Source organism: Psilocybe cubensis, chromosome 12, assembly GCF_017499595.1.
Source record: "Psilocybe cubensis strain MGC-MH-2018 chromosome 12, whole genome shotgun sequence".
Lineage (NCBI taxonomy): Eukaryota > Fungi > Basidiomycota > Agaricomycetes > Agaricales > Agrocybaceae > Psilocybe > Psilocybe cubensis.
In genome coordinates, this window is record NC_063010.1 from 2,347,287 (window position 1) to 2,365,120 (window position 17,834).

Genomic DNA, 17,834 nt, shown 5'->3' on the forward strand with positions numbered 1-17,834 from the left:
AACGAGACGATTAAAAGCACCTTTAAGCTTTTTGACTTCGAAGTAATTAAGCAAATCAAATGGGCCAAGCAGGACATTCGCAGAAAGACGAATAAGTCACGTGGTTGAACGCGTAAACGCGTGCCCCAAATCAACAATTTGAATATGGACCCTAAATCAATGGCACTTCAACTTACCTGTCAACCAAACACAAGCTATAAAACTCAACTAAGTACGCACTCCGCTTCCTAACCCCCACCATCCTATCACTATTCAATATTCACCACTCGGTGGCTTAGGAATATTCGAGCCCGGACATACACTGAGCCACCAGTGGTAACTCGCCATCCCATCTATTGCCCGTTTGCCTGCCCATTGCTAATATCATTGCTTTGTCTTCAAAAAGAACGACTTTCTTTCTCGAAATGCCGCCCACGTTGCGCACCGATTTCTCCATCGACGTAGCTTTGGAAGAATGGACTGATCTGTGTGGTCAGACTGATGGTCTGTTCAGTTTATCACCGCTCACATCCCCAGAGCCATCTCCTCCTGCATCTCCTGTCATTTCAGCCAAGATCTCACTCCCAGAACACGGTACCCCCTCGCTCAAGTGTCAGGATCCGTCTCCTACTCACGATCATGCACACGACATGCTGCTTCCACCTCCAATTTTTCCCCTGCATATCTCGACATCGTATTCATCAAGCCCGCCGTTTTCGCAGTGCACCATTCCTTCTGAAGAGATGGTGTTGGCCCCATCTCTCCACATGGTCACCACAACGGCGGACCCGAAGCTGAAGCCCCGCAAAAAAGCAAAGCCGCCTTATCGAGCTGCCCGACAACATGCCTCCGCAAATGCAGCACGAGCTCATCGACGTGAGCAAACTAAAGGCTCAGTCGTTGACTCAGTGCCTCGCGAATCTTCCCATCGGAAGTATGTCAAAAGTGCGCAACGAATCAGCAGCACATTTGTTACGGAGAAAGGACGTGCTGCTCGTACCGGGTTTATTGGCATTAACGACCGTTCCAAGTCGTCGAGGATGTATACTCTGGAGGAGCTTACGGGTCCTACTTCAGAGCATAAGTTCAAACTTGTGAAGTGGGATGGAAAGTATGTACATGTACAATCTCACTTTTTCATGCACTAAACTCGCGTTTCGTATCATAGGAAGCCAATGTTTGTCTCCGACTCATCTGGCCGCGCCATTCTTATTCTTGCAGGACACCCAGACGACGGACAATGGCATAATCTGATGGGTCTTGCTGTAGATGCCCTTGAAATAGCACGAACGCGCTTTATCCCGCCGAAGAAACCAAATCGTCGTGGATCTTTCGATTCCCTTCACTGCGGTGTTTCTTTTGGCGGTGGACAAACCTCGCCATCAAATCTTCGCAACAACAAGGTGAACCAGGTGTTGCTGGACTGGCTCAATGGCTTGGAGCCGTTCAAAAGGTTGGCCGGCTTTGCCTCAGGTGCGTATCCGTCCTCTACAGTAAAAACACTGCTAACCAATTATCATGATTCCACAGGTGCTATGCACACCTGGGCTAAAGATTTATTTGACGCCTACGCATCCAACTTGAAGGAACTTCACAAAGACCCCGGCTTGAAACATGTCTTCCCTTCCAGCATTTTTTCAGCCGCCACCTACAACCTGGGACCTTGTACAGTCTGCCATAGACACAAGGACTTCTCTAATCTTCCCTACGGATACTGTGCTGTCACCGCGCTTGGCAATTTCGATCCAACACAAGGGGGGCATCTCATTCTCTGGGAATTAGGACTAGTCATCGAGTTCCCCCCCGGCTCTACCATTCTGCTTCCCTCCGTCCTCATTTCCCACTCCAACGTCCCCATTTCTTCCAACGAGAGACGATATTCGTTTACTCAATACACTGCGGGCGGGATTTTTCGTTGGGTTGCCCACAAATGCCAGACAAAGGCAAAATACCTCGCAACCCTCAGTCCTGACGGCTTAGCTGCGTATGCTCAAGAAGAGTCTTTAAGGTGGATTAAAGGTGTGAACTTGATACCAGTTGTTCTCCGGGAGTAGTCGATACAATGTCTTGGTAGTTATTTGATATGCTGTTTAAAATATGTACAATATTCATGTTCTTGATTTCAATTGCAGTGATTCTCGCCAATCATGCCATGATGCAAAGCTAATAGGACACTGAAAATTGTGTTTTTCTATACAATAACTTGACAAATAGATAGAGCTGGTCATCTACTATATGTATATCACAAAAATTTTGTATCGATGCCCGTATTTTGCGAGTGTTACATGAAAAGGTCTGATATTGTGCGGTGATTCTCGGAAAAGCCCGTGCCACTCATGCAACAAAGATTAGTCGATAGAAAGACCAATTTGAAACCTGTCGGCATAATAAAGACATATATTTGAAGGTATAATTAGCCTGAATGATATATTGTCAAACTTTTTGGACTGCTCATATGTGTTAAGTTGATGTACTCAAATGTCGCCATAAACTGACCCATCAATATGCATCAATACTGTGTTGGTCTTCCGCCCAAAAACGTGCAACAATCCCACTTTTAACCAGAGACCTCTGGTACTAATTTCAATGACATTTCAGCTCTATAGACCTTCTAGGTCATGTATCTACATTTATATATAGATGGTACCCTCTGTTGCACTATATATTGCAACCTCAAAATTCGAAAACTCGAGTCCCAATGCCTATTTCCATTCTTGTCTTCCCGTCTATATTTAGAAACCAATAATATTCCGCATTTTCTACCTTGGCAAATTTTCAATCAGCCTTTGTCGATCATTACTGGTTCTATCCTTCACCTCATCATGGCACCCCGAAAACATCTTTACTTCAAATCCAATCCTGACCGTGACTATCAGTTAAATAGACGCAAAAATCTTTATTATCTGTATGTATTCACCTCACTTGACCGCTACTAAACTTCACCGTTCTCGACAACAGAAACCACGAAGAAGAAAAGAGAAAAGGGCGTGAAAGGAAGAGACGACAGAGGTAAGCGTCTAAAAATATATGTTAAAAGTCAATCTAATCAATGATTCAAGAGATCGGATGTCTAAAGAAGAACTTTCCGTGGCTAGAGAGAAACACCGTGAAGCTCAGAAGCGTTATCGTGAAAAACATCGAAACAGAATCAATAATAGGGCTCGATTCCTCCGGTAGGCAATACTTTGTGGATACCTTGAGATTATGCTTAACCTCCGACTTTATAGCTTCTTTCGCAAGAATAAATTAGAGAAAGATAAAAAATTAGAGGAAAGAATAAAGGTATTTGAACGACACTTATTCAAGTTGTTCTCTACCAACTGAACTTCCACGATGGTATCTAGAAGCTCAACATGTAGCTTGTTTAATATAGTAGTTGCAACATTTTTCAATTTTATTACACCTTTTAAACTAACTGCACATAATCTTATAATGAGCAAAAGAGAGAAGTTAAATTTTAAGAAACTGTACTACCACATTGTAGCTAAATACGTAGATATTTAATGCCGATGGGCCTTCTTCCCCTTGCAATTAGGGCACGATGAAACCAACCTTAGATTTTCAAGGCGTTGGGATCTTCGGGTGTCTGAGGTAGCTGACGTAGATGCTGTCGTAGATGCTGTCGTAGACGCTTTGAGACGTGCAGAAGCTCGGCGAGGCTGAACACTGATTGATTCACGCAGATCTGAGGAATCACTGCTAGTGTTGCCAATGTCGTTGTCGTTGTCGGAGTTGAGAGCAGCGTTGGCGTGTTGTCCATGGGTAGATGAGCGGACAATGGCAACACCGTCAGCGTCAATGCTCCCTGCAGCTTGTTGCCGTGGATTTCGTCCTACACGAATTCTTGTTGATGCAGCTGAAAGCCTCCCAAAATAAGGCCATCGGACGTAAACGGTGTCGGGAAGGCGTCGAAGGCGGGTTGAAGGCGCAGATTCATAGTCTGCAGACCAAGACTGTGCGGGCACAAGCTGCAGTGCACCTGTCTTTCGATGTTCATCAAGAAAATTGTTGAGAACATCCTTTGGCACACTGAGGACGTGTTCAACCATGAAATCACTAAGAAAGCAAGCATAAGAAAAAGATACAGGGCATGAAAATGTCTGAGACTCACGTAGACCTCCTCAACATATTATCAATTGGGCCTCGAACAACCACTAGAACAGGAGTAATGCGCCTTGGAGGCCCAGGAAGATCAGGATGAGGGGGGTGAATGAAATGCACATCCCCCGAATCTTGGCGGGATAGCAAGAACTCTTCAAGGTCTCTTTCCGCAAGAGGTAGAAGGCTGTCAACGCCAATGGAACTGTATTCCAACAGAAAATTTAGCTACATACAACAATAACAAACAATAAAACTTACCGATATTCGTTGATAATGACATGCAGCGGAGCTCTTACAATGAAAATAAAGACATTTGGCAGGTCATTGAGAAACTGAAGATATCCAGGATTGTGAGACTGCCTGTGAAAGGCCAGTTCTGGATTCATTCTAGAAGCGAAGGTGGATGAACAAGGAAAGGACACAATGACTGTCCAGAACACGTTGACTTCCGGAGTCGGGGGTTAAAAAAGGATGGACATCGGAAGAGTTCTTGTCGCTGATAGGCTGGTAATAGCGGGTATTGTGCTTCATACTTTTGCCGCTGCAAAGGCCAAGATAATAATGAACATACATTTGAGATTGAAATTATAAGGTTACACCGGCGTAACACTATCATACTTTCTGACGATTCGACAGCAGGTAAGAGACTTAAAAATTCATTCAACCTGCATAAAGAACTCACCAGATTACCATTGTAGACTTCAATGCCCAATCCTGGTGGTTTTCAAGGCCTTCGAAAGGCTTTTCTACTAGAACAAAAGCCGCTATATGCAAGGGCTGTCGAACAACAGCTAGTTTCCGAAACACTAGCTGATATAAGTCGACGATTTTTGAAGAGATTTCCTCTGGATAAGCCAGAGAGCTGGGAACCTACTGAAGATGAGTTAGCTGCTGTTAAAGACGATGAAGCAGAGGAAGAAATTCCGGAATGCGATCCTGAAACCCTTTCACCGGAAGAACAGGTGATCTTAGGCAAGCAGAAGAAAGAGAGACAACATCGTCTCCAGACCTTTCGTGGCGTGAGTGCCTGGCCATTTTGGGATTGACAGGCTGACGTCACAACACGTCTTTTCATTTACAGAAAATTAAGCGTTGGTTTAAATATCAATATAAACATGATCACAAGACTCCCAAAGCGTCATCGGCAAACAACGATGCCCAAAATCTCTTCACACTTCTCCTCCAACAACTAGTGGGAAAAGAACCTAATCGCCCACGGTTGAAGACCCCGGTGAACACGTGGAGAAAGGAAAAGGCCAATCGCGATGCCATTGAGGCAGAAATTGAATCGATGGACCCACCTGTTCCAGTGAAGTTGCTAGCCAAGACCCGGGACGAGATTGCAAGGCGACTTTTCCAGGAGTTGACTTCCGAAGAGAAGAGAAAATGGACAAAGATAGCATCAGATGAGCATAGTGATGCAATGGCAAAATACAACGCCGACATAGATATTAGTGGGGAATCATTGACTCCGGAACAACGTCAACGGTGCGGCTATTTTGTTTTTCTTTTTTGAATTCCTATGGTTTCTAACGGTATACTAATTCTTAATTAGTGCTATTGAAGGAATTGGACCTTTTATGACCACTATCCTTGATTCGCTCTGCCATATTACAGGGTGGAAGTGCACATTTGTGGCCGGTGGGCCTGAACCTGCAAATGGGGGGATGTTGGGCACTATCAGGTTCGTGATTTTTGTTATACTAGTCCGTGTTCTTATTTCTTCCATTCAACGTGAATAGCGTTCATTCAGGAGTTACTTGTGGAGATATTCAGATGAATTTTGGTCGTGCAGAGCGATTCAGGTACAAGACCATTATTATTCCGATCTTCGGTGATTTTCTTCGCAAATGCTACTGTAAGTTATATGTTGTATTTTATTTTCAACACTGCTGAAGTATTTTAAAGCAAAAACTCAATGTAAAGAGTGGGCATTGCCACAAGATCAAGAGCACCTTCCGATGGCTAGATCCGAAGCCTTCAGAAATGAAGACGAATCAATTCAGGCCATTCCAATTATTGGATCTGAAAACATGCCTGTGTCTGAATCAGTAGCTCGCACCCAAAAAAAGAAATCTAGAAAACGAAGGAATGCGGTTCCTACTTTACGTCAGGTTTCTCCAGCCCAACTGTCTCCTACAGCTGAAAATGAAGATTTGGTTGACGTGGACTCACAAAGCCATTTGAAGGGGCATAATCCCTTTCCGGAAGACTGGCCGTATACGTTGGAAGCCGACGACGACAATGTTTCCGGAAATGAAGGCAGTAATGGAGAAAACTCACCACAACCTTCACCACCACCGTCTCCAGCTGCTCCTCCCTCAGTGCCACCATCTCCGTCCATTCCTCGTTCTGTGCCACCATCTCCTTCTGCTTGTGTTTCCGCAACACAGTCTCCTAAAGCAAATCTGGAACACAGGACTAACCGCCCTATGGTTGAAAAAGTGGTATCCCCATTGGAGAATACCTCTACCCCGACATCGATAAGTCCACCTGTTGGTTTGCCGCCTCGTACCAACCACCCATCTGTCGCAGTAACAAACCCAACAAACGCCGCCTCTACACCTACGTTGGTAACAAACACGCCAAATACAATTTCGAGAAACACAATGGGAGTAACCACAGCGATTGAGGCTGTCTCGAAAACGTCTTCAAAGCGTAAAAGGGATTCAAAATCAAAGATTTCCTCCAAAAAGCGAAAGGCCAATACTAGGTGAGTACACATTATTAAAAACCAACTTGAATTTCTAACTGACCATATTACTGCTACGGTTGTACTCAATCAAGTTCAACTACTGATAGAAGTACGACTCAAACATCTGCACCTCCACCGACATCTGCACCTCAACCAACATCTGCACCACCACCGACATCTGCACCTCCTCAAACCCAACGACTGACACGAAGCACCGCTCCTACTGCTGCTCCTGCGCAAGCAAAGTAAGTCTTTACATTGAAATTTTTAGACTTTTGCTTATATTTGTTTATCACCTTTCGAAAAAGATTGCCGCCGATGCCAACAACTTCGGTTGTCCTCACCCGAAACGGTAAACCTGTCAAGAGTTCGAAGTTCTGGGTATATGCGGAAGATGATAGCTAAAATGCTGCGCAGCCAAAATCATATAGCGGCCGGGTAGTATACTTCTATTAGCTGCTCTATTTTACAAATGTCATCTTTATAATACAATCATACAAATTCTATTTAAGGTTCTTTGAATTTACATGAAGGACAGTATCATAAGAATTTACAATACGGACTCCGAAACATCAAGTTAGCGTCGAAACTAAACCCACGCGGCAGAAAAATATGAACGTTGGGGAGTCGATCTCTCACCTTGCCAACTTCATACAACGATACATGACACGATACCCACTCGACTAAACGACTGTACAATATGTGATTCTTGCGAGTACCCAAGAGGTTTTCAGGATCCAGTATTAATCAGTTAAAAATTGAACGTCCCGGCGCTGTCTCGAACGCGGGGTGTACGCTGATACAGAAATTAATCAGGCAAAAAACGACCGTCCCGGCGCTGTCTCGAACGCGGGGTGTACGCTTATACAGAAGTAGACACATTCCAACCACACTATACTGGACTGGATACACAGATCATAAGGAGGGTACAGGTCAATCTTATACCTTCATTCACCGAGCCGGCGCCATCAATGCATCGCCTAATCTCGTTATGATGTCAGTGAGCCTATTTTTAAATCGTCATCCAACCAGCCTCAAATGCATCCACCCCGCCACCCCCACATTGATGTGCGCAAACGGCGGTTTTAGATGTAGACATATTAATAGATTATTTCGGCGTCCTTTTCTCGCCAAAACGCCTACAGAACAGTGCAAAATCCCCAAAATTTCCCCGGCGGGGCCGCCTGGTGCATTGTTTGGTTGGGATCAACCGGCAAGGCTTCGGCAGTGATTATACCGCCCACAGACCCTCTGATACATCACCTTGGGCAGTTGGGACTCTCCCCACCAGGATGTATCATGGCACTTGGGGAACTGCCGGGGTATGATACATAAATATAGCTTACATGGCTGCTGCGCCTACGAATTTGAAAGAAATTTTAAGTATATTTCGGTCCAAAACATTTTCTATGTACCCGTTGGAAGGGTCTGGTTAATGTTTTGAGGTAAAGAGTATGAACAATGCAGAGTGATTTTTCAAAGCTGGGACTTTTTGCCCTGAAAATGTAAACCTGTTCATTAGAGATCACAATATAAGAGATTCCTTTTACTCGTTTTGAGAGCTTTCGGACGCAAAGTTCTGTACAACAAACCGAACACCATCATGGAAGTGGCCTGGTCATAGGTGTCTACTGTGCGCTTGAGAACGCAGTTCTTGTAACTGTAAGTGGGCACAGCCAGCGTATGGCAAATACGTGCCCCATGGCTGCCTGTTTCAAGTTATTTTCATTTGATTGGTTTGGCTTATATCTACGCACTTCGCACTTCGACGTCCCAGTTTATAACTTGACATTGGAAGTCTTGTATCGGAACGGAATTGCGCTTCCATGAGGCTAAATATTTGTTGATGTCTGGGCCTCGCCCTATTGGTAGGCTTGGACCCAGCCGTTTCTGACTCATCACTTTTTCGAAGTCCGAATAAGGTTTCGTTGGAAAAGTCACTCAGTCATTTGGAGGTCCGGTTAGAATCCGCGTGATGTTTGCCGTCCAAATACGACCACCAAAACTGCATCAGTAGGACTAAGAGAGTGGCTTAGACACACCGTCACAGAGGGCCTAGCGAGTCCATGGCTTTCCCCAAGCGAGCATTAAATTCGGAGCTTGAATTCATGACTGCCAACTGGGCTGCGCAGCATACATCAACAAACATAAATTGAACAAAGCGGAGGCGCTTAGGAACCACTCGTGATGGTGGTGGTAATCAATTTAGCTTATAAACCATTTAAAAACCCCTATTACTAGAAATCATCGAGACCGGATATCATGCAAACAGGTCTACACTTCCTCGCAATATTTGGCTACGCCAGGTCCTGTTTATCATTATCTCCGTTTTCACCACTAGAGTCACGATTACTGAATGTCAGGTAAAGCTCGGAGTTGAAGTTCCGCTCCCCCATTGTAGAACCGTTAGATTTGTGGAACTCTAGTTGTGACAACTTGGGCAATATGGATCGGGAATGCTCTTCCTGAGATGATGCCTCAGCCACACGGGCTGCCATAACTGTGGGAGCTATACCCTTGGTATGATTTAGGATAAAAATGTCACGAATGGAAAATGTAGGAAATAACTAACCGCAGCCGGGGCCAATAAGGCAGACGAATAATTTGCCAATGCAAATACCGCAGTAGTTGGCCAGCTGTCTCCGTCAGGAATGGCACCGGAAACTGCAGCCACCAGGAGAACTGCTGAGTATACCGCTGCTGACTGAATTATGATTTCGAGGATGTGCAAGAATCGCTTTCGAGTACCATTGATATTTCGCGAGGATGCGTATATTTGGTATGCGATGAGACCTGTCGTTGATACACTCGTCGCAAATGACATAAAAAACGTAGCGGACTGAATATCGTTTGAGATGTTAATTTTGTTTTGAGTTGCATCCGAGTCGACGACCAAAAAGTAAACTATTGAAGCAGTAACCAAACCTAATAATAACACCGAGTTATACTGAGAAAAGATCACTTTGCTGCACTCCTTACCAATTTCAAGACTCAGTAATAATAATGGCAATGCAATGACCCGCCAGCGTCCACCATATACATGAAAGCATCTCCATATCTAGCCGACTTATGAGCTCGAAATGGAACATTGATTTTTGACAGTCACTTACCAGCAACCCGTCTGCCACTATATACATTGCATACGACGTTACATTAAGGGCGACGTGGGTCCATATGGGGATTTGAAACAGCTCAACATACGCGGTGCGAAGATTGCTGTTAGTTTGAGGAAGGCTGACATTGCCAATGTACAACTGAACAACGAACTGAACAGCCGCTATTAAAAAAAGGACGGTGATTGCTCCCAGAACAATTAACCGCTGTGGAGCCTGTTTCCGTATTACTGGATAAGACAGAGAATTGACAAATGATTTTTGCTAAAGGCTGAATGTATGACTTACAATAAAGGTGAAACGTATGTATGTATACAACAGCATAGCTTCCTATATATTAGTTAAGCAACGTGTTTTTTTAGTTTTAGGGAAGTATAACTTTACATACCCATCAAAAAGGTGAATATTATGGAAGAGTTGGTAGAGGAGCGTATCTCAGACAATTGAACGGAGGCGGAGGGGAGCGACATACCGGATGTCGACTTTACGCGATGGAAAGCACGTTTGCACAGATGTCGAGGAAAGAAACTTATATAATGAAAGAGCTCTGGATGGTGAGAAGTACAAGATTAAATTAGATGGTTCATCTTTGCGCGCAAAATACAAGTTTGACACTGACTTGACTTAAGGCATGCGTGTGAGATAGATAGATAGGATACGCACTTGGGGAAACAAGGGATTCACACCGTGTGTATTACTCTATCCTAATGTTTTGTTGGGCAGGATTTATGAGGTACGAGATAGGTACTTCTTTCGTCATGTCAGTTGAAAGCGGAACTTTGTAAACAATCAATCTATGTGCATGAACGGCGTTCCAAAGAAATGACTTTCTTACACTGGAAATATTAGTTACATTTCAACTTTGTACTTATCCGATTTAGAACCCGGTATCAGTTGTTATTTTGAGTGAACAGGGCGTCAACCTCTCAGTCGTAGGTATAACCGATTGACCAAGCCCTTGCCGGGCATTCCTCCAATGCGTACTCACCAACGTAGCCAGGGCAAAGACACACTGCCTTTAGGTTGCCCACACAGAAATTAACATATGATGAAACCTGTAGAAGAGGCTCTTTACAGCCATGACAGTGATATTATCAGTGCATCTTCCATTCCGTCTAGACAGATTTCCTGACACTGAGCGCGTGAGTTTTCATCAATGTTTTGTCGCCATTCTAGCCCTTCGTTCTGATATTAGGTATTGATATGCACATAGATCTAATACGTAGGCCACTGACACCGGTACATGCTGATTCTGAAGAGATCCATATCATTGTTGATTCAATACCGCCAGCAACCGCAAAGTGATTACTTGGCTGTTGGTCATTATCAGGCGGAGTTTATATTTCAATCACTTGCGTGTAGGCGGCGTCCTACGGCATGGTTAGCCGAATGATACCGTGATGGACTTCCGGTGATCGCCGAGCATCATTTGACGCGTGCCAAGAACTCCACTTAAAAAATAAATTGAGTTTTATCAACGTTTCAATCAAACCATTGGTACTGATAACAATTCTTGCAGAATCATCGTAGGGGACATCTAAGTAGTCTGAAAGACTCATAAAGATAAGTTAAAAAAAAATTTAGTTGTAATTAATTGTTTAGAAGGGATATTGATTTGATAACGACTTTCGACATAAAACTAGCACTATGGACTTATGATACTGAGAATACCCCATTAACCCTTGAAAGTAAATAATTGTCGAGGAACGAATAAATTGCTACATAGTGGGTTTGAACCATCTGATGCGTTGGATGCATTGAACATATTAATGCGGCTAGCTTGCAGGATCTAAAACACACTTACGCATCGCCGTTGTTATTAAAATCTGTAAGATTTCAATTAACGTTGATTACTAGAGAAATACAATAGGATAGGTCACCTCGTGTGTCATCGTCTTCGATACAGGCACATCTATCCAATTTGGGGCACTCGTAGGCCCACCCTTGATGCTGATACCTGCCAAAAGTAAATTTGACAATATGCTCGGAGCTTGAGAGGCCATACCCTAGATCGTCAAATTGAACTATTTGATCTTTCCTTAGGGACATTGCCAGCCCGTACGAGTGTACAGGAGAGTCGCCCCATCTCTCATAAAAAAATCCTAGCACAAGAAGGTCACATGAAATTCATTAAATCAGATAGCCCGCGTACCTCCAGCCTTCTCTAGATGATCGAAGAACTTCGTATATAGGCTACTCTCCCATACACTGCGATGCGATATTTCAAAGTTGTTCTACAAAATAGTCAGAAGAGTAAAGTGTTGGTCAGTTTTACAACCTACTCACATACATGCAGGCCCCGGTCCAGTCGTCGTTCCCTGCAGTGCCGGCCATAGCTTTGGCTACTCCGGCATCACCCTTCCATACAAAATGCTGATTCGCATCCGCAGGAATCAGATGTCTATTGTTGCTCAAGAACTGCGATACGTTCGAGGCAAGACTCGGCTGGACCCATGAAACATCATAATTAACTTGCACAAACCCTGAAAATATTGTCAAGTTGAGCCAAGCATAGATCTGGGGTGCTACACAGACCATATAACGCTTTCTTGGATATTAGAACTTCTATGGGGTCATAGGGCTGTTGATTATGAGAGGTCTAGCACTTCCCACATTGTGCATGAGAAGACACGAACCACATCACAATGGAACTGTATATCTGTATCAAGGCGCCATAACCACTCGTAAGAGACGAGCGCTGGATTCTTCCAAAAGAATCCTTCACATGCTTTATTAGCCTCGACCATGAGGTACTCGGTGGAACGCTTACCTGAGTAGTATCGGCACATTGCCCGATAACCAGTAGAGAACCTGTAAACGCCTCAGACCATAATTCTTAAGTATGCATGTGAACGCACCCTATGGTTTCCAAAGAACTATTGACACGCTTCTCATCCATCCATGCCGGTATATCCCAGGATTCCTTCGTCGCTGTGGCTATCTAACTGTTAGTCAATCATTGGACAGGCTGCAGCAAGATGACCCACCGAAAGATGCACGCCCATTTGTTATATGGCTGGCTTTCGCTTTGATGTCTTCAGTTATAAAGTGTGCCTCGTCCTCTGCCGTGAAGAGGATAATGGGATACTTGAGTCGTCTGTTGAATCTGTCCTCGACGTTTTGTAGGGCAACTAGGGCTTGTGTGATGCGGTTGGGCGCCAATAAGATGAAAATTGCAGCGTTTGGTTTTGAGGATTTTAAAATCGGAAGATATGAGCTTCCTGAACTTTCTGAAAGCTTCCAAAACGACAACAGTACAACTAAGAGAGCACCACCGAGCAGGAGACGAGCGCGGGGAGACGACAGAAAGGAAGGCATGGAATCTGTGTGGTGGTTGACAACACAAACTGACGGTAACCAATTCAGGCTTTGTTCATTGCTCTTTGAAAGTAGCACGGCCTTGTCAAAGGCACCTTGAATGATAATCGAAGAAAGAGGGGGGTTAAAGATGGCAGGGGTAATTTGGCTGCTTCGATCAACGGGTTACGGGCCAAGATTGGCTAAGCCTCCGGTTCTAAAAGTAGCACTGTCGAAATGACAAATGGTTGCTGGGAGCGATTCACACAGCTCGGGGTTAGTTCGTTTGGCAAATTAAACATGATTTGCTCAGATGAGAGAAGTTTACATGATTAAATGAAGATATATATCACCCAACCCACCACGACGGAGCTCGATCCCACGCTTCTTCTCTCCGAGTTCGATTGTAGCTCTAGGCATTGCTCTCGGTGCGACTCAGAAAATGGCAGTGTCTATACAGGTTGTTGCGGTTATTACGTTTTATATGGTGGCAGCGTTGGTGGTGCGTTGCATTATACCTATCCTTTACAACGCCATGAGTGACTGACTAGAGACGGGGATTGTTAGATGGTATTCGTGAACAAGGTCGTGCTCAGAACCGCACCGAATCTACCCACCATTTTGTGTGCTTTTCAGTCTATCGCCACCGTCCTTCTTCTGAGCATTACTTCGCTCTTTACATCGCAAGTGCAGCTTCCGACATTGGATTACACTACCGCCCGAAGGCTGGCCCCCCTCATGTTGATAGATGCTTCTGGATTTCTTTTCAATACTCTATGCTTGCGCGATGTCGAAGCTGCCTATTACAACATCGCACGGGGCCTCGTTCTCCCTCTCACAATCCTCGTAGTTTCCATGCACAGTTTCACTAGGCCGTCATTATCGGTAGTTGGATGTGCCTGTATTGTCACCGGAGGATTCCTCGTTGGTGTATCATTCGAAAAGGGTCTCCCATCTCAAGCCGTCCCCGGACCATTGGCCCTGTTCTACGGGTTTCTATCATCGCTATCTATCGCTATGCACGCCGTACTGATCAAGTCATCTCTCCCCCACGTGAACGGAAGCGCTACAAAATTGTCCTATTGGTCTAATCTAGGCACAGCAGTACTTCTCAGTTTCACCGCCCTGATCAACGGAGAAGTCCTGTCTTTCTTGCAGATGACACAGGACAGTAACTGGGACTGGACTACGTTTGCATGGGGAAACATAGTTACCGGAGTCTTTGGTTTTCTCATCAGTATTGCAGGCATACTGAGCGTCAAAATTACGAGTCCCATCACACACATGTTTTCAAGTGTAAGCTATATTTTTTACGTATCGTATAAAACCTTACACACTATTAAACTGACAACTGGAACATACAGGCTTCTCGAACAGTTCTGCAAATGGCTTTGGGTGTCAAAATATTCGGAGATATCCTGACGACGTTAGTCAAGCGTTTGGATCTGGGATCAATACGTCTTATTCAAACTGACTTTTTTTGACGTCCAGGCGGCGCATCATGTCTGCGTCAATGATACTACTCGGAACATTACTCTATACCTATGTCAAGGCAAATGAGCCGAAACCACAAGTGGGTGAGGTAATGGCAATACCGAAAGTAAAAGATGTAGAGTCACAAGCGGCGCCTCGAGAAAAAATATGAATGATTGAGTTTGTAAGACAAAGGACTTCAATATTTACATAAGTTATAATATCTGGACTATTCTATAGCTTACAATACATTGCATGTGATATCTTTCATTCACTAAACAATTAACAACATACTCGGGATCGACTTCTTGCCGTGTCTTCTCACTGTTCCTCGTTTTCTCTATTTATACTATCACTCAGTGAGGCACCGGCTGATGATAAATAGCTTCAATCGGACCTTCAAGAGCAATGCTTACCCACACTAGTTTGAAGTAAGTATAAAATGACAAGTATTCATAGAGGCCCTTGGGGATCACAAGGGATAGACGAACCGAATGGAAGGCGGAATATCCGGGCGAAGGATTTAGATCATTAAAGCCATGTTCCATGATGGTTTTCAGGCTCTGTGTTAATCAACTTGGTACATAAAGACGTCCTGGACCAGAAACTACCATTACTCGTTAAACACTTAAGTTACGTATGAAAATACAAAAGTCCCATTAAAAAGTCCAGTAGAAAGGCATCGCGAGTATATCTGAACGCCAATCAGAAACCAGAAGGCGAACCAGCTCCAGTCAATAAAAACCACATAATTAGTAACATCATGGCCACACCCAGCCACCTCCACCAAGCTGATTCTTTGTACCAATACCGTGTCTTCTCACTGAGCTGTGTCGCACCAACATCGGAGGACCATGAGGAATAGTGGTGAAGAGTTGGTCTGGTGATCTGCTGTGCTTGGCCTTGCACCAGGGAACGAAGGATCCTTTTATCCACTTTTCCGTTAGATGTCAAAGGAAAGTCTTCAAGTGCATAGTAATGTTTTGGCACCGCATATGAAGGCTGACTTCGTGCAACTGCCGCTCGAAGAAGATCAAGGTCAACAGTGGCAGGCGTAACGAACCCCCAGAGCTCTGATTCGATAAGAAGCGTAACCGCACTTTTGACAGTGGGGAGCGTCTATGCGACCATCAATATGGATTAATTTCAATGTAAAATATTGACACGTACACGCATTGACGCAGAGACGCCATCAAGTTCGACTCGAAAGCCCTTAACTTTCACCTGGTCATCTTGACGTCCCATATGGTCCAATTGACCGTCCCGCCTCCAGCGTCCCAGGTCACCCGTGTTGAACATCATCCCTGTTCCACCTCCCACAAATGGATCTATACGCCAGCGCTCAGCGGTTTTATCGGGAAGATTGAGATAGCCTTTAGAGACGCCGATTCCCCCAACCCACATGCATCCAACATCTCCGATTGGAACAGGGGTCGTGCTAGTCGGATCCCGTGAGAGGATGTATACATTGGTGTTTGGAATGGGGGTTCCAATGGAAAGTGGGTATCCTGGAGTATGACGCTGTACTGTGTTACAGATCGAAATTTCCGTTGGGCCGCAGCAGTTGTTAAAATTGGTGTATTGAGCCCATTTATCAGCCAGCGCTAAACAAATGTAATATTTCTTAATTGAACAAGATTCTGTGCTATATAAAAGGCGTACCTTGAGGACATGGCTCTCCGCCAACAATAACGTGACGGATAGTAGGGTAATTCTCTGGCTCGTGAGGAGCAAGCATGCTTGGAGTAGCAATTACGACATGAACAGTTTTCAAAAGAGCCGCCCATTCTTTCGATGTATTTCCTCGTAAACATAGGGTGCATCCATTGTAAAGTGAGCCAAGAATTTCCCAGGCACCCATATCGAATGCGATATTGAGCAGCTGAGCAACTCGCATCCCGGGCTCCATGCCTACGTTTCCCGGGGGTCCACTAATGACTGGGACAATGTTAGTTTATACAAATAGACGAGATGATATTCAACGCACCATTCGTTACCCCTCTATGCCTCACATCAACACCTTTTGGACGTCCTGACAGCGAAGCTCGTTAGTGAAATCAAATAGATGTTTTCGAAGCAGCGTCTACCTGTTGTTCCTGAGGTGTATATTATATACGCTCCATCGTCTGGTGAGGATAAATCTTCGACCGGGTCCACTTCTTCGTACAACAAACGGTAAGGTCGAAAAATGGATTCCAGGATGATTGATGATGTGCCATGGACGCGGTGAGAATAGTCTGCCATAACCAGCACAATGCTGGGCTTGGAGTCCTCAAGAACGAATCTCAAGGTTTCGTCCGTAATGGTTTGTGCATCGAGCGGAACGTACTGTGCGCCGCTTTTCAAAATTCCAACAATCCCAACGATCAGCTCTAAAGACCTTCTTGCTAATATACATACGCGTCTCCCTGGCCCTACTCCCTGAGAGCGCAAGGCATGTGCTAGTCGATTAGAGTGTGCCTCCAATTCTCGGAATGTGAGGGTCTCTTTGCAAGAAAGGTGTTCGACAGCGATGGCATCCGGTTGCTGACGAGCATGCTTCTCAATTGCATGGTGAATTATAGGTATGATAGTGGAGCGGGGACGACCAACACCGTACGAATAGAAAAGTGACTGGTCAACCGGCGACAGTCTTGACAAGGGAGAGAGGGAGGCCATCAAGCAAGGCGTCCGAGCCGCAAATCATATTTATGTGGGTAAATGGATCTAGGGTGATCTTATGTGATGTTCGAATAGGTAACAGAAGGTGCTTTCCATCAGGTACAACATTGTGCAGAGATATTAATAAACCAGATCAGGAGCGTGAGGAGGAAAAATATTCCCACGATATTAACGAGAGTCAAACCCAAATTTGGTTGCACTCGGTTAGATTCCGGATGGGATCTATTCAAAACGCGCACTTGTGACAAGGAATGGACGAAATTTCTGTACTAATTCGATGTCTTGAATTTTAGTAGGTTGAAAATCATTTATTCACCTTTACTAAGGTTCTAATATACGGCCAGAATAGTCAGTTACTAAATAAGTAATTTATTGACGTCAAAGAACATCATACCGCAATCCAATGAAGATGGAGAAAGTCCAAAATTTCTGTATCTAAACAGTGCAGTACATTGTCAAGACCATGAGCACATTGACGACGATCTGTCTGTATAACACTGCACTTGATGAGAATC

At 44.5% G+C, this 17,834-nt stretch overlaps 7 protein-coding genes across 7 annotated transcripts; 3 read left to right on the forward strand and 4 right to left on the reverse strand.

Annotated features, from left to right (window-relative positions):
* Window positions 1–404: 404 nt before the first annotated feature.
* JR316_0012692 (uncharacterized protein) lies at window positions 405–2,033 on the forward strand (the record flags this gene model as incomplete). The annotated part of the gene is made up of 3 exons (XM_047898311.1): window positions 405–1,090; window positions 1,148–1,452; window positions 1,510–2,033. The coding sequence occupies 3 exons, from the start codon at window positions 405–407 to the stop codon at window positions 2,031–2,033; spliced, it is 1,515 nt and encodes a 504-aa protein (XP_047743200.1).
* Window positions 2,034–3,479: 1,446 nt separating this feature from the next.
* On the reverse strand, window positions 3,480–4,466 carry JR316_0012693 (uncharacterized protein; the record flags this gene model as incomplete). The annotated part of the gene is made up of 3 exons (XM_047898312.1): window positions 3,480–4,035; window positions 4,091–4,282; window positions 4,339–4,466. The coding sequence occupies 3 exons, from the start codon at window positions 4,464–4,466 to the stop codon at window positions 3,480–3,482; spliced, it is 876 nt and encodes a 291-aa protein (XP_047743201.1).
* A 318-nt stretch (window positions 4,467–4,784) lies between these two features.
* On the forward strand, window positions 4,785–7,180 carry JR316_0012694 (uncharacterized protein; the record flags this gene model as incomplete). Its single annotated transcript, XM_047898313.1, has 7 exons — window positions 4,785–5,099; window positions 5,207–5,568; window positions 5,636–5,764; window positions 5,823–5,938; window positions 5,989–6,793; window positions 6,883–7,020; window positions 7,084–7,180. The coding sequence occupies 7 exons, from the start codon at window positions 4,785–4,787 to the stop codon at window positions 7,178–7,180; spliced, it is 1,962 nt and encodes a 653-aa protein (XP_047743202.1).
* A 1,892-nt stretch (window positions 7,181–9,072) lies between these two features.
* On the reverse strand, window positions 9,073–10,358 carry JR316_0012695 (uncharacterized protein; the record flags this gene model as incomplete). Its single annotated transcript, XM_047898314.1, has 6 exons — window positions 9,073–9,291; window positions 9,348–9,700; window positions 9,755–9,833; window positions 9,886–10,118; window positions 10,177–10,218; window positions 10,277–10,358. 6 exons carry the CDS (start codon window positions 10,356–10,358, stop codon window positions 9,073–9,075), a joined length of 1,008 nt encoding a protein of 335 aa, XP_047743203.1.
* A 1,248-nt stretch (window positions 10,359–11,606) lies between these two features.
* On the reverse strand, window positions 11,607–13,206 carry JR316_0012696 (O-glycoside alpha-1,2-mannosyltransferase-like protein 3; the record flags this gene model as incomplete). Its single annotated transcript, XM_047898315.1, has 10 exons — window positions 11,607–11,628; window positions 11,693–11,714; window positions 11,769–11,990; window positions 12,041–12,122; window positions 12,175–12,371; window positions 12,424–12,469; window positions 12,525–12,607; window positions 12,659–12,699; window positions 12,747–12,825; window positions 12,876–13,206. The coding sequence occupies 10 exons, from the start codon at window positions 13,204–13,206 to the stop codon at window positions 11,607–11,609; spliced, it is 1,125 nt and encodes a 374-aa protein (XP_047743204.1).
* Window positions 13,207–13,627: 421 nt separating this feature from the next.
* Window positions 13,628–14,830, forward strand: JR316_0012697 (GDP-fucose transporter 1; the record flags this gene model as incomplete). The annotated part of the gene is made up of 4 exons (XM_047898316.1): window positions 13,628–13,687; window positions 13,753–14,481; window positions 14,550–14,611; window positions 14,677–14,830. 4 exons carry the CDS (start codon window positions 13,628–13,630, stop codon window positions 14,828–14,830), a joined length of 1,005 nt encoding a protein of 334 aa, XP_047743205.1.
* A 533-nt stretch (window positions 14,831–15,363) lies between these two features.
* Window positions 15,364–17,316, reverse strand: JR316_0012698 (Adenylate-forming reductase 06235; the record flags this gene model as incomplete). Its single annotated transcript, XM_047898317.1, has 5 exons — window positions 15,364–15,777; window positions 15,829–16,262; window positions 16,321–16,596; window positions 16,646–16,690; window positions 16,746–17,316. 5 exons carry the CDS (start codon window positions 17,314–17,316, stop codon window positions 15,364–15,366), a joined length of 1,740 nt encoding a protein of 579 aa, XP_047743206.1.
* Window positions 17,317–17,834: the final 518 nt, after the last annotated feature.